Genomic DNA, 15,978 nt, shown 5'->3' with positions numbered 1-15,978 from the left:
GGAGTTAGTATTGGTTCTAGTATTGATTGACCAACACAGAGATAGTGTTTTCCATCTGCAGAGGATCCCCAATATCCCATCCGGAAATGCTGAGGGAAGGGGCATGGCTTCCCTTCATACAGACTTATCTCTGGTCCAGGGCGTGAGTGTGTGATCCTTAGTGAAGGAATGTGCATCATTGACCTGGACCAGAGCTACTCTCTGGAGAATACAAACCCAAGGTTGAGGGCATTCTCCTGCTCCTCTTCCAAAGCTTATTGACCTGGACCAGAGCTACTCTCTGGAGAATACAAACCCAAGGTTGAGGGCATTCTCCTGCTCCTCCTCCTCTTCCAAAGCTTATTGACCTGGACCAGAGCTACTCTCTGGAGAATACAAACCCAAGGTTGAGGGCATTCTCCTGCTCCTCCTCCTCTTCCAAAGCTTATTGACCTGGACCAGAGCTACTCTCTGGAGAATACAAACCCAAGGTTGCAGGCATTCTCCTGCTCCTCCTCCTCTTCCAAAGAGGGAGTGAGAAATACATCCCAGCCTCCCTTTCCCTTAAAACTCAAAGCAGATTCATTTGTTTGGCATGGTCTCATATAAATACGACAGGGTTGCCAAGATTCCAGAACACACCCAGCCACAGTTTAGTGAAAGTGTACCCAAGTAATATCCCAGCAATTATCACCTAACCACAAAAAATGGACTGTTGACAAAGTAACAAACTTCCCCGAAAAAAACTCACATCAAAGTGATCCCTCTCTGATTCTACACGCGTTGCAAAATGAGTAAATGCAATAACTGCACTACATAAATGCACACATGTCCGGAGATATACATATGTAGTTAAGAGGTGAGAAGTGAATGTACTAATACTTCACTACAACTGTGCTATTGACACACTTTAATCAGCAGTCTCTGTGTCATCCCATTTGTCGTGCAACCGCTGTAAACTGTGTAGCTGTTTTACCAAATGCAGCGATATTGCCCAATAGCAAGTGGAGAAGGGGAAAGAGGCTGGTCTGAGGTCTTTATAAACGTCCAATACATCCGCGCTTCAGTTGCACGTAGTAAATAACCAAATCTTTGTTATAGTGAAGAAATAGTACTGAGGCGATTTGCAAACCATTTAAAGAGTGTTTAAGGACTTGTTGTGGGTGATCACCAGTGGACAATCAAGCTTTACCGGTAAGTTATTTTGCATCAAGAACGATGAATATGGTTATCATAATTATTATGACGTTGTAATTTCTATACAACTTTACACTTTGTAAGTCTGCATTTTATTTTTGTTTCTGGTTTGTATAAAATCGTACTTTCATTGACTACAGTGATATCGATATTTTTCACATTTTGTATTCCTTTTATAGTATCTATTTTTGATGTTATAACTTCCACTCAGTCAGATATTTGAAAGTCGAGATGTATATATATATATATTGAATTGGTAGATCTCAGGATATTACAACGCATTCCACATTAAATGCAGGTCCTAAAAATACAGGTCCTTTTTAAACTGTCCAGATGCTCGTGCCAGTGTAGCTGCTATTGCGTGTAAACGTATTACATGCTGCTATGCACGTGCCACGAGCACCGCTAAGCCACACAGGAAGATTGTTTGTTTACGTTTTCAACAATGGAGTGGCTGCGTGACCGGATTCTGTGGACGCCTCTACCTCATAACGAAACAACCGTATACCTTCTGCTTTTGTTTGTGTAATAGTGGGTGCACAAGCTTGCGTTTGTGTTTTTATTAGTACGTGTAGTCAAAATACCCAGGGGTGGTTGCCTACAGTCAAGCAATTGTGGACGTGACAGCATGGGCAGACGATGAAGTGTGACATTAAGATGGCATGACAATTATTTTCAGAAGAAAAGTGACAAAATATGATACAAAAAGGAAATATTTGTCTCTTTCATTAGGAAGTAATGTCAGTGTTCTCACTATTTCAAGATACAGTTCTGTTTAAGAGATATAACAAGGACAGGGTCTTTCAGGATTGAGAGGATATTTGTTCAATTATGATACATGATTTTTGTTTTCACAAGTATGCTTGGCAGCTATCACTAATGAATGTAGCTAAGTCCAAAGTAAGATGGCCTACGCAGTGACCGTCTAGTAGTGAAATACCCATCCTTCAGTTTCTATAGCATCCCCTCTCATTTGAATTGGTTCAACCTTTTACCTTATTAGCGTATGTTTTTGTGGTATCCACAGACCAACTATATCATGTTTTAATGTCACATGCTCAAGTACAGTGAAATGCCTTTGCAGTAATCAATAACAATATAATACTAAAAATAACACTGTAGAAACAAAACACAGAAGATATAAAAATAAGAAGAATACAATAAAGTAAATAAGCATACTGTATACAGGGTCAGTTCAACACCATATTTGCCATGTGCAGGGATACTGGATTGATAGAGGTAGATATGTATCGAGGTAAGATGACTAGCCAACAGGATATATGATTAACAAAGTAGCAGCAGCATATACAGTGGGGGAAAAAGTATTAAGTCAGCCACCAATTGTGCAAGTTCTCCCACTTAAAAAGATGAGAGAGGCCTGTAATTTTCATCATAGGTACACTTCAACTATGACAGACAAAATTACAATGATTTTTAATGAATTTATTTGCAAATTATGGTGGAAAATAAGTATTTGGTCCATAACAAAAGTTTATCTCAATACTTTGTTATATACCCTTTGTTGGCAATGACAGAGGTCACACGTTTTCTGTAAGTCTTCACAAGGTTTTCATACACTATTGCTGGTATTTTGACCCATTCCTCCATGCAGATCTCCTCTAGAGCAGTGATGTTTTGGGGCTGTTGCTGGGCAACACGGACTTTCAACTCCCTCCAAAGATTTTCTATGGGGTTGAGATCTGGAGACTGGCTAGGCCACTCCAGGACCTTGAAATGCTTCTTACGAAGCCACTCCTTCGTTGCCCGGGCGGTATGTTTGGGATCATTGTCATGCTGAAAGACCCAGCCACGTTTCATCTTCAATGCCCTTGCTGATGGAAGGAGGTTTTCACTCAAAATCTCACGATACATGGCCCCATTCATTCTTCCATTACACGGATCAGTCGTCCTGGTCCCTTTGCAGAAAAACAGCCCCAAAGCATGATGTTTCCACCTGCATGCTTCACAGTAGGTATGGTGTTCTTTGGATGCAACTCAGCATTCTTTGTCCTCCAAACACGACGAGTTGAGTTTTTACCAAAAAGTTATTTTGGTTTCATCTGACCATATGACATTCTCCCAATCTTCTTCTGGATCATCCAAATGCTCTCTAGCAAACTTCAGACGGGCCTGGACATGTACTGGCTTAAGCAGGGGGACACGTCTGGCACTGCAGGATTTGAGTCCCTGGCGGCGTAGTGTGTTACTGATGTTAGGCTTTGTTACTTTGTTACCCAGCTCTCTGCAGGTCGTTCACTAGGTCCCCCCGTGTGGTTCTGGGATTTTTGCTCACCGTTCTCGTGATCATTTTGACCCCACGGGGTGAGATCTTGCGTGGAGCCCCAGATCGAGGGAGATTATCAGTGGTCTTGTATGTCTTCCATTTCCTAATAATTGCTCCCACAGTTGATTTATTCAAATCAAGCTGCTTACCTATTGCAGATTCAGTCTTCCCAGGCTGATGCAGGTCTACAATGTTGTTTCTGGTGTCATTTGACAGCTCTTTGGTCTTGGCCATAGTGGAGTTTGAAGTGTGACTGTTTGAGGTTGTGGACAGGTGTCTTTTATACTGATAACAAGTTCAAACAGGTGCCATTAATACAGGTAACGAGTGGAGGACAGAGGAGCCTCTTAAAGAAGAAGTTACAGGTCTGTGAGAGCCAGAAATCTTGCTTGTTTGTAGTTGACCAAATACTTACACCGTAATTTGCAAATAAATTCATTAAAAATCCTACAATGTGATTTTCTGGATTTTTTTCTTCTCATTTTGTCTGTCATAGTTGAAGTGTACCTATGATGAAAATTACCGGCCTCATCTTTTTAAGTGGGAGAACTTGCACCATTGGTGGCTGACTAAATACTTTTTTGCCCCACTGTATGATGATTGTATGTGAGTGGGTGTAAATGTATGTGCAAATGTGTGTGTGTGTGTGTGTGTGTGTGTGTGTGAGCAATGATGGAGTGAGTGTTCGTATGTGTGTTGGAGTGTCGGTGTGGGTAAGTGTGTAGGGTCTTGTGAGTGTGCATAAAGACAAAAATAACTCTATCATCCCCCTAGTATGAGCCATGCACATACATTTTGATATCTTTTACCATATCAAAATGTATGTCTGTAAGAGCTTAATTTAGCAAGCAGCAGCCTGCCCTGCTGCTAATATTTCAGAATGAGGGGATTTGACAGATTAACTGGGCGACGAAAGATTAGGGAAGTAATCATTGTTTGTGTAGATGTAGCTGGATTGGTTTCTGGATTTAACCCATATGAAGGGGAAGACAGAGTGGCAGTGGCCTTAATTCTATCTAAAAGGGAGACTTTGCTTCCCAATTCTAATCAGAAGTCCACAAATGGATTTTGTCAACAAAGTAGTGGAGATTTGGTGTTTTGTAACATATAACTTACATTATCTTGTTTTAAGCAGTCGATCTCAACATTTAAGGCCTTCTCAGTCAGAAAGCGTTTAATATTTGTAACGCAGACACTTTATCCCTCTAATATTTCCTGTTTTGGATGATTGCATAAGGCAGTCTCACTTCTGCAGGCCAGATTATTTTAGTGAATTGTCTGTTGTTCGTGTCTACGCACAAATTGTAGCAGAACAGAAGAATGGAAGGAAACCTCAGGAAGCTTAGGATCTGATACGCAGTTGACCACCACACAGCTGTATCTGTGGCAATACTGTCATTGTCATATTCCCACACAGTTGGAGAGTAACTAACAAAACACCTCCGTCGCTTACCACCACTGACAAGTTATTTATATGAGTGATGAATCCATCTTTGTTAAAGTTAACATATTTTGCCTTCCCCTGAATTTAACAAGAAATGTCACTGAAATATTAGTGTCAGAATACGGTATATACATTATTTAGGCCGTTTAGCCTACCTTACAGTTTACGCCAGTCTGTAGCAGAACGTTTTGCCTATGTGAATCATGCTCATTAGGAGGGTATACATGTTTATTCTAGTTGTTGTAGATGTGCTTAGGAGGTTGTAAGATCTTAGTGCGCTCAGAGAGAGTAAGGAGTGTGTTTCTGCATACATTTCATCAGTGAAAACAATGAAGTGAGCAAATGTCAAATTGGCTTTTCACCAAATTACTGGACAACAGACCACGTATTTACACTGCACAATAGAGGTCAACCGATTATGATTTTTCAACGCAGATACCGATAATTGGAGGACCAAAAAAAGCCGATACCGATTAATCGGCCTCTATTACCGATTAATTATTTGTAATAATGACAATTACAACAATACTGAATTAACACTTATTTTAAATTAATATAATACATCATAAAAATCTATTTAACCTCTAATAAATAATGAAACATGTTCAATTTGGTTTAAATAACGCAAAAACAAAGTGTTGGAGAAGAAAGTGAAAGTGCAATATGTGCCATGTAAGAAAGCTAACGTTTCAGTTCCTTGCTCAGAACATGAGAACATATGAAAGCTGGTGATTCCTTTTAACATGAGTCTTCAATATTCCCAGGTAAGAAGTTTTAGATTGTAGTTATTATAGGACTGTTTTTCTCTATACCATTTTATATTTCATATACCTTTTGACTATTTGATGTTCTTATAGGCACTTTAGTATTGCTAGTGTAACAGTATAGTTTCCGTCCCTCTCCTCGCTCCTACCTGGGCTCGAACCAGGAACACGTCGACAACAGCCACCCTCGAAGCAGCGTTACCCATGCAGAGCAAGGAGAACAACTACTCCAAGTCTCAGAGCGAGTGACGTTTGAAACGCTATTAGCGCGCACCCTGCTAACTAGCTAGCCATTTCACATCGGTTACACCAGCCCAATCTCGGGAGTTGATAGGCTTGAAGTCATAAACAGCGCAATAGCTGCTGGCAAACGCACAAAAGTGCTGTTTGAATGAATGCTTACGAGCCTGCTGCTGCCTACCACCGCTCAGTCAGACTGCTCTATCAAATCATAGACTTAATTATAATATAATAACACGCAGAAATAAGAGCCTTTGGTCATTAAAATGGTAGAATCCGGAAACTAATAATTTCGAAAACAAAACATTTTTTTTTTCAGTGAAATACGGAACCGTTCCATATTTTATCGAACGGGTGGCATCCCTAAGTCTAAGTATTGCTGTTAAATTGTACAACCTTCAATGTTATGTCATAATTATGTAAAATTCTGGCAAATTAATTACGGCCTTTCTTAGGAATAAATGGACTTCACACAGTTCGCAATGAGCCAGGCGGCCCAAACTGCTGCAAGAGAAGTGACACAATTTCGCTAATTATAAGAAATTCATGTTAGCAGGCAATATTAACTAATTATGCAGGTTTAAAAATGTATACTTGTGTATTGAAGAAAGGCATTGATGTTTATGGTTAGGTACATTGGTGCAACGACAGTGCTTTTTTGCAAATGCGCTTGTTTGTGATTCGATGAGAAATTAACAGGCACCGCATCGATTATATGCAACGCAGGACATGCTGGATAAACTAGTAATATCATCAACCATGTGTAGTTAACAAGTTATTGTTAAGATTGATTGTTTTTCATAAGATAAGTTTAATGCTAGCTAGCAACTTACCTTGGTTTCTTGCTGCCCTCACATAACAGGTAGTCAGCCTGCCACGCAGGCTCCTCCTGGAGTGCAATGTAATGTAGGTGGTTAGAGCGTTTGACTATTAACCGGAAGATTGCAAAAACAAATCCCTGAGCTGACAAAGTAAAAATCTGTCATTCTGCCCCTGAACAAGGCAGTTAACCCACCGTTCCTAGGCCGTCATTGGAAATAAGAATGTGTTCTTAACTGACTTGCCTAGTTTAAATAAAGGTGTAAAAAAATAAAAATGGGCAAATATAAAAAAAACTTGTCCAAAAATACCGATTACCGATTGCTATGAAAACTTTAAAATCAGCCCTAATTAATCGGCTATTCCGATTAATCGGTCGACCTCTACTGCACAACCTAATTGACAAACAAAAAAAACAAAGGCAAAAGCTTTTGACTCAATTAGGCATGAGGGTCTGCTATTCAAATTGAGGGAAAGCATTGTTGGTGGAAAAACATACAACATTAGAAAATTAATGTACAGAAACAAGTGTGTGTGTGTGGTTAAAATTGGCAAAAACTTTTATTTCACAGGGCCGTGGGGTGAGACAGGGATGCAGCTTGAGCTCTTCAACATACAGTTGAAGTCAGAAGTTTACATACACTTAGGTTGGAGTCAATTAAACTTGTTTTTCAACTACTCTGAAAATGTATTGTTAACAAACAATAGATTTGTAAAGTCTGTTAGGACATGTACTTTGTGCATGACACAAGTCATTTTTCCAAGAATTATTTACAGACCGATTATTTCACTGTATCACAATTTCAGTAGGTCAGAAGTTTACATACACTTGACTGTGCCTTTAAACAGCTTGGAAAATTCCAGAAAATTATGTCATGGCTTTAGAAGCTTCTGATAGGCTAATTGACATAATTTGAGTCAATTGGAGGTGTACCTGTGGATGTATTTCAAGGCCTACCTTCAAACTCAGTGCCTCTTTGCTTGACATAATGGGAAAATCAAAAGAAATCATCCAAGACCTCAGAAAATAATTGTAGACCTCCACAAGTCTGGTTCATCCTTGGGAGCAATTTCTGAACGTGGTATCTTCAGACGTTTATCTGTACAAACAATAGTACAAAAGTATAAACACTATGGCACCACGTAGCCGTCATACCGCTCAGGAAGGAGATGTGTTCTGTCTCCTAGAGATGAACGTACTTTGGTGTGAAAAGTGCAACTCAATCCCAGAACAGCAAAATACCTTGTGAAGATGCTGGAGGAAACAGATACAAAAGTATCTATATCCACAGTAAAACGAGTCCTATATCGACATAACCTGAACGCCCGCTCAGCAAGGAAGAAGCCACTGCTCCAAAACCGCCATAAAAAGCCAGACTAAAAGCCAGACATGGGGACAAAGATCATACTTTTTGGAGGAATGTCCTCTGGTCTGATGAAACAAAAATAGAACTGTTTGGCCCTTTAATCCATTATGTTTGGAGGAAAAAGGGAGAGGCTTGCATGCCAAAGAACACCATCCCAACCGTGAAGCACGGGGGTGGCAGCATCATGTTGTGGGGGTGCTTTGCTGCAGGAGGGACTGGTGCACTTCACAAAATAGATGGCCTCATGAGGTAGGAAAATTATGTGGATATATTGAAGCAACATCTCAAGACATCAGTTAGGACGTTAAAGCTTAGTCGCAAATGGGTCTTCCAAATGGACAATGACCCCAAGCATACTTCCAAAATTGTGGCAAAATGGCTTAAGGACAACAAATTCAAGGTATTGGAGTGGCCATCACAAAGCCCTGACCTCAATCCTATAGAAAATATATGGGCAGAACTGAAAAAGCATGTGCGAGCAAGGAGGCCAACAAACCCGTCTGTTACTCCAGCTCTGTCAAGAGGAATTGGTCACAAATCCCCCAACTTATTGTTGGAAGCTTGTGGATGGCTACCCGAAATGTTTGACCCAAGTTAAACAATTTAAAGACAATGCTTCCAAATACTAATTGAGTGTATGTAAACTTCTGACCCCATGATAGAAATAAAAGCTGAAATAAATCACTCTATTCTGACATTTCACATTCTTAAAATAAAGTGGTGAGCCTAACTGACCTAAGACAGGGAATTTTTACTAGGATTAAATGTCAGGAATTGTGAAACTGAGTTTAAATGTATTTGGCTAAGGTGTATGTAAACCTCCGACTTCAAATGTATATTAACAAATTGGCGGGGGCACTAGAACAGTCTGCAGCACCCGGCCTCACCCTACTAGAATCTGAAGTCAAATGCCTACTGTTTTCTGATGATCTGGCGCTTCTGTCTCCAACCAAGGAGGGCCTACAGCAGCATCTAGATCTGCACAGATTCTGTCAGACCTGGGTCCTGACAGTAAATCTCAGCAAGACAAAAATAATGGCGTTCCAATAAAGGTCCAGTTGCTAGGACCACAAATACAAATTCCATCTAGACATCGTTGCCCTAGAGCACACAAACTATACATACCTCGGCCTAAACATCAGCACAACAGGTGACTTCCTCAAAGTTGTAAACGATCTGAGGGCCTTCTACGCCATCAAAATGAACATGAAATTTGACATACTGTCACGCTCCTCTTCCTGTAAGTGACTGGACCAAAGCGCAGCGTGGTACATGTTCATGATATTTTATTAAATCAAAACATAAATAACAAAGAGGAAAACGAACACTTCTGTAAGGAAACTAAACTATACAGAAAACAATTACCCACAAAAACCCTGTGGGAAAAAGCTACCTAAGTATGGTTCACCATCAGAGACAACAATAGACAGCTGTCCCTGATTGAGAACCATACCCGGCCAAAACAAAGAAATACAAAAACATAGAAAAATTAACATAGAATGCCCACCCAAATCACACCCTGACCAAACCAAAATAGAGACATAAAAAGCTCTAAGGTCAGGGCGTGACATATACCATTTATCAAATCAAATTTATTTATATAGCCCTTCTTACATCAGCTGATGTATCAAAGTGCTGTACAGAAACCCAGCCTAAAACCCCAAACAGCAAGCAATGCAGGTGTAGAAGCACCGTGGCTAGGACAAACTCCCTAGAAAGGCCAAAACCTAGGATCTGGCTAAATGCTTGACTTAGTTATAGAACCCATTGACCCTTATGGTGGTGAGGTCTGGGGTCTGCTCACCAACCAATAACTCACAAAATGGGGACACCAAATTTAGACTCTGCATGCAGAATTCTGAAAAAATATCCTTCTTGTACAACGTGAAACACAAAATAATGCATACAGAGCTGAATTGGGCAGATACCTGCGAATTATCAAAATCCATAAAAGAGTGGTTCAGTTCTACAACCATCTAAAAGGGAGAGATTCCCAGCCATTATCCACAGAGAGAAGAACCGGGATAAGAGTCCACTAAGCAAGCTGGTCCTGGAGCTCTGTTCACAAACAAACCACACAGAGCCCCAAGACAGCAACACCATTAGACCCAACCAAATCACGAGAAAACAAAAAGATAATTACTTGACACATTGCTCAGTTTTTTTGGTTAATTCCTTCCAAACTATGCTATTTGGCCCTTCCAAACTAATGCTATTTGGCCCTAAACAGGCTATGTGCTCACTGCCCACACAATGAGGTAGAAATTGAGATGCACTTCCTAACCTCCTGCCAAATGTATGACCATATTAGAGACACATATTTCCCTCAGATCACACAGACCCACGAGGAATTCGAAAACAAATCAAATGTTGATAAACTCCCGTATCTACTGGGTGAAATACCACAGTGTGCATCACAGCAGAAATATTTGTCACCTGTTTCCACAAGAAAAGGGCAACTAGTGAAGAACATTGTAAATACAACCCATATTTATGTTTATTTTCCATTTTGTACTTTAACTATTTGAATATTGTTACACTGTATATATATATATACACATACAGTGGGGAGAACAAGTATTTGATACACTGCCGATTTTGCAGGTTTTCCTACTTACAAAGCATGTAGAGGTCTGTAATTGTTATCATAGGTACACTTCAACTGTGAGAGACGGAATCTAAAACAAAAATCCATATATATATATATATATATATATATATATATATAGCCATAATACGACATTTGAAATGTCTCTTTCTTTGGAACTTTTGTGAGTGTAATGTTTACTCTTCGTTTTAGATTGTTTATTTCACTTTTGTTTATTACCTGTTTCAATTACGTTGGCAATGCAAACGTATGTTTCCCATGCCACTAAAGCCATTTGAATTGGATTGGGAGAGTTCTGTACTCATGAGGTGCCCCATGTGGATCTCAACGAGACATTACTGATGTCCTGAGAGGTGTTTGATACCGCCAGGTAAAATATTAGTTATGGGGCGTCAGAAGGGAATCTTATCTTGTAAATATAGGTTTGCCTAGTGGCCTCAAACTACTTGCTCAGCACCTAGCCTATTTACAGGTCTGGAAACTGGTTTGGGTTTAATGTTACTTTCCTATGCTAAGTAGGATTAACCTTGTTGCTGTAAATAAATATTTTCTGTTATCTGAATTTCCAGATTATTTATGGTTACGTAACTTCTCTCACATGCTTTCAGTTGAATTGAATGTTGGAATGTCAGTGGGAGCTGGCGGACAGTTTCTCCAACAAAGGATTTGCAGTAGAAAGCATCCATGTTTTTCCTAAAAACCACAGAAATATTTCCTTTTTTAAATTTGATTATTATTATTATTTTTATACTACTCTTCATCTCTACGCTATTGTGAGGCCTGGCTGAAGTGCATACCAAATGACTACCTATGTAGTACACTACTTTTGACCAACACTACATAGGGAATAGGGTGTTATTTGGCACAAAACCCTAGAGTCAGGAAGCTGTTTTGTTGAAAAGCTGGCCAGATGCCCAAAAATGAATCACTTCCTGTAGCCCTTTCATGCAGTCAATGGCCAAAAGTGCCCCTTTTGGCCTCATGAGTGGAATGTTGTTAATATTTTTCATAATTAATAAAGATTATTGCGTTTAATAAATGGACACATACAGTATGTCACAGTTTTGTTATATTTCAGTCTTCTCTGATGTATATAAAGTGTAATATTGGGACGCAGACTCAAAATGTAATACATTTCAACATTATATCTGACATGGTACAGGTGTCTCCTTTTTTTGCCCATGACCATGTGTGTGTGAGGTGCACACTTTTGTTTCAAAGTACATTTGTTTAAGACTATCAATAATGTTTAGCCCACTGATTTAGCATCACTGCAGTAAAAGGTTAAAGATTACCCAGAAGAGACACATCTGAAACCTGTAGAGACGCATCTCAAACCTGTAGGTAGATCAGATGCAAAATATACTGTTATAGCTGAGAACAGGAGAGACAGAGGGGGAGAGAGACACAGCAAGAAAGAAAGAGTGAGGCAGGAAGAGGGAGAGATTTACTGAGAGGGTATGAGAGAGGATTAGTCACAGAGAATGTGTGTGTGATGGGAGCTATGGAAGCTGTGCCTTGTCAGTAGCTTCCTGTGAGCCGGCCAAGCCCAGTTAGCCCACCACACCACAGAGGAAGAGCCTGATTCCTGGCCTATACAAGCCTGTCCTGCCTGTCCTGCCTCGGCCTGCCGGACACAAAGCCCCCGCCTGTTTACCATCTGATTTGATTAGCATGCACAGCAGCGCTCCCACTCTCCTACCAAAATGGCATCACGATCCACAACAGCATGATCTGCAGACAGCAGCTTGATTTCGTTTCTCCCTCGCCTCTGTCGAAATAGCAAGCAGCCGGAGCAACTCTCATAAGAGTTCATTTGAGTTCATTTTGGTTTAGAATGCATTGGAAACTGTAGCTGTAGCTATAGGGCCTGGTGTGCTGCTATACAGTGAAATGTAGTTATAGGGCCTGGTGTACTGCTATACAGTGAAATGTAGGTATAGGGCCTGGTGTACTGCTATACAGTGAAATGTAGCTATAGGGCCTGGTGTGCTGCTATACAGTGAAATGTAGGTATAGGGCCTGGTGTACTGCTATACAGTGAAATGTAGGTATAGGGCCTGGTGTACTGCTATAAAGTGAAATGTAGGTATAGGGCCTGGTGTACTGCTATACAGTGAAATGTAGCTATAGGGCCTGGTGTACTGCTATACAGTGAAATGTAGCTATAGGGCCTGGTGTACTGCTATACAGTGAAATGTAGCTATAGGGCCTGGTGTACTGCTATACAGTGAAATGTAGCTATAGGGCCTGGTGTACTGCTATACAGTGAAATGTAGCTATAGGGCCTGGTGTGCTGCTATACAGTGAAATGTAGCTATAGGGCCTGGTGTACTGCTATACAGTGAAATGTAGCTATAGGGCCTGGTGTGCTGCTATACAGTGAAATGTAGCTATAGGGCCTGGTGTACTGCTATACAGTGAAATGTAGCTATAGGAAATGTAGCGCAGTGAAAAGCGACTTTGGCTTTGTAATGCCTTTTTAATAATAAAGTTGCTATTAACTTGTATTGGTTGCTACAGGCTGTATCACAACCGGCTGGGATTGGGTGTCCCAGCGTCGTCCGGTTTTGGCCGGTGTAGGCCGTCATTGTAAATAAGAATTTATTCTAATTGTACAGTCTGATGTTGTCATGGAAATGAAAAGGCCTTTTCTCACTTTTGGTTGGTTGGGGTGTAGTATCAGATGTAGTATCTTAATTTGAACACACTTTTTTTAGCTGAGAATTTTCTCAGCAAACATGTTGTGTATTCAAGGTTTAAAAGAGCTTCTAAAGTTTGTAGGTTCCACTTAAAAATGTCAGACTTGATTTGCCGTAACAAAAAAATGTATCAACCCCTACAAAAAAATGTCTCTTCATTATAATCCACATAATAATTCACATTTCCTGTTGCTGCAGGACTATTTTCCTGCAGTATCAAACTGGCTCAAATTAAGATCCTACATCTGTACATATAAGATCCACATTGGAACCTGTTTAACAAGATTGTATCAGTGGTAAGTTATTATCCTAATAACATGATATGAAAACACATCTACAGTATCAGAAAGGCATGTGTGTAATATGAAACTTCCTTTCATTGAAAGGTTCCCAACATGAAGGAACGCTCCACCACTGGCTGAACCAGTGCTCATGGGTCTAAATAACACTCTTTCTCCCTCTCCTCTTTCTCTCTCCCACCATCCCTCTCTCCCTCCAGGTTTCCTCAATTGAAGACATGGATGATATCCAGGTTGCGTCAAAAGCACCCCTGCTTGTTGACAGGGAATTGCCAGTAAGTAGACACGTGATTTGCTTTGCATGTATAGCCTGCGGTTTACTTGTCTGTGAAAAATGTACATTTTAGTCATTAGCAGATGCTGTTATCCAGAACGACTTACAGTTCGTGCATTCATTTTAAGATAGTTATGTGAGACAAGAACGCGTCATATCAAGCAAGTATATATTTCCTCAACAAAGTATTTATCAGCAAAGTCAGTGCTAGTAGGAAAAGACAAGTGCAAATATTAACTTTGTATGCCATGTTAACAACAACCCACTGCCCCCTGGCCTTTTCCCCCACTGAACTGGAATCCCAAAGCCCCTCCCTACCTGACACAGGCTGTGGTTGGCGCTAACACCACAGCACTTTACACTGTACAGTACACTACAGTCCAGGATACTACATACAGGATGCAGCCAGTCACAGAGCAGCTGCAGAAGGGGACATCTGCACTCATCTTACGGGCTCTTCCTGTCACCCTATCTATACCATGCCCAGTAGTACCATGTAGCTCACACTTTGTTGTTATATGACAGATGAACTCCATAGATGAATTATGTCTGTTTAGCATGTCAGGAATTGTCTGAAATATGTACACAGTACAATGAAACTGGTCCTTATGGATACAGAAATTCATTTTTCACTTTCTCTATATTTAAAACATATTTCAGCCCAAAGGACAGTTATTGTCTCTGTTATCATATCTTAATTGCTTAATTTTAAGGAATAGTTTGGGATTTTTGCAGTATAAAGGAAGTTAGAAGTAGTTTTGCAAGTCAATGCTGACTAGCACAATGACTGGAAGTCTATGGTATCTACTAGCATGCTAGCAGTTACCATAGACTTCCAGTCATTGTGCTAACCCTAGTTAGCAATTGCGCTAACACTAGTTAGCAACTTCCTTCAAACTGCACACAGAGACATAAAAATGGTATCCACAAGTTGATCTGACTCGGGAAGTAGATAAAGGGCTTCATTCACCAAATCCTGAAGTATCTCTTTAACTTGATATAACTGTTCTGTTTCTGTCATTTCTAGGGGTTGAGAGAGGCTGTAGCACAACTCGTGATAAAGGTATGTCCCTATGGTCCACACTTATATCCATAAAAATCCACACATGATCCACTTGTTTCAGTGTAGCGCCTACTCTCAGTTGAATTTCCACGTGGATTAGGTCAGGATATTTAAATATTATCTAGCCCCATCTAGTGGGCAATGATTTATATTTCATCTTGCAGCAGTTGGTGCCCCTTAGCCATTTGTGGTGGAAGATTTGTCCACATGTTGGGCTCTTTGATACAAAGAGATGACGACACCCTTTGTGTAATCTGAAGTGGAAAAAGTATGGCCTGCTGTAGTATTAGTTTGTGTGACTATCTGTTGACTTGACATACTGTTGGAGTCGGAAGTTTACATACACTTAAATTGGTGTCATTAAAACTCGTTTTTCAACCACTCCACAAATGTCTTTTTAACAAACTATAGTTTTGGCAAGTCGGTTAGGACAACTACTTTGTGCATGAAGCAAGTAATTTTTCCAACAATTGTTTACAGACAGATTATTTCACTTGTATCACAATTCCAGTGGGTCAGCAGATTACATACACTAAATTGACTGTGCCTTTAAACAGCTTGGAAAATTCCTGAAAATGTTGTGGCCTTAGAAGCTTCTGATAGGCTAATTGACATCATTTGAGTCAATTGGAGGTGTACCTGGTGATGTATTTCAAGGTCTATCTTCAAAATCAGTGCATCTTTGCTTGACGTCATGGGAACATCAAAAGAAATCAGCCAAGACCTCCACAAAAGTGTTGACCTCCACAAGTCTGGTTTATCCTGGGGAGCAATTTCCAAATGCCTGAAAGTACCATGTTCATCTGTACAATAGTACGCAAGTATAAACACCATGGGACCACGCAGCCGTCATACCGCTCAGGAAGGAGACGCGTTCTGTCTCATAGAGATGAACGTACTTTGGTGTGAAAAGTGCAATTCAATCCCAGAACAACAGC

The 15,978-nt window shown here is 40.2% G+C and overlaps 1 protein-coding gene across 3 annotated transcripts in view; it reads left to right on the top strand.

Moving 5' to 3' along the window:
- Positions 1–971: 971 nt before the first annotated feature.
- Positions 972–15,978, top strand: part of LOC115128714 (protein NDRG1-like) — a 27,685-nt gene continuing 12,678 nt past the window's right edge. The window contains exons 1-4 of one of the 3 annotated variants that reach the window (XM_029658813.2): positions 972–1,173; positions 13,619–13,700; positions 13,904–13,978; positions 15,005–15,040. In XM_029658813.2, the coding sequence (XP_029514673.1) occupies positions 13,922–13,978; positions 15,005–15,040 (93 nt within the window). In that variant the 5' untranslated portion in view covers positions 972–1,173; positions 13,619–13,700; positions 13,904–13,921. Of the gene's footprint in view, positions 1,174–13,602; positions 13,701–13,903; positions 13,979–15,004; positions 15,041–15,978 lie in introns of all 3 variants that reach the window. The other 2 variants (XM_029658812.2, XM_029658811.2) reach the window with 2 other exon arrangements.

Source organism: Oncorhynchus nerka, linkage group LG4 (genome assembly GCF_034236695.1).
Source record: "Oncorhynchus nerka isolate Pitt River linkage group LG4, Oner_Uvic_2.0, whole genome shotgun sequence".
In the NCBI taxonomy this organism is placed as follows: domain Eukaryota; kingdom Metazoa; phylum Chordata; class Actinopteri; order Salmoniformes; family Salmonidae; genus Oncorhynchus; species Oncorhynchus nerka.
Note: the sequence above shows the minus strand (reverse complement) of the source record. Positions and strands in the feature narration are given on the sequence as shown.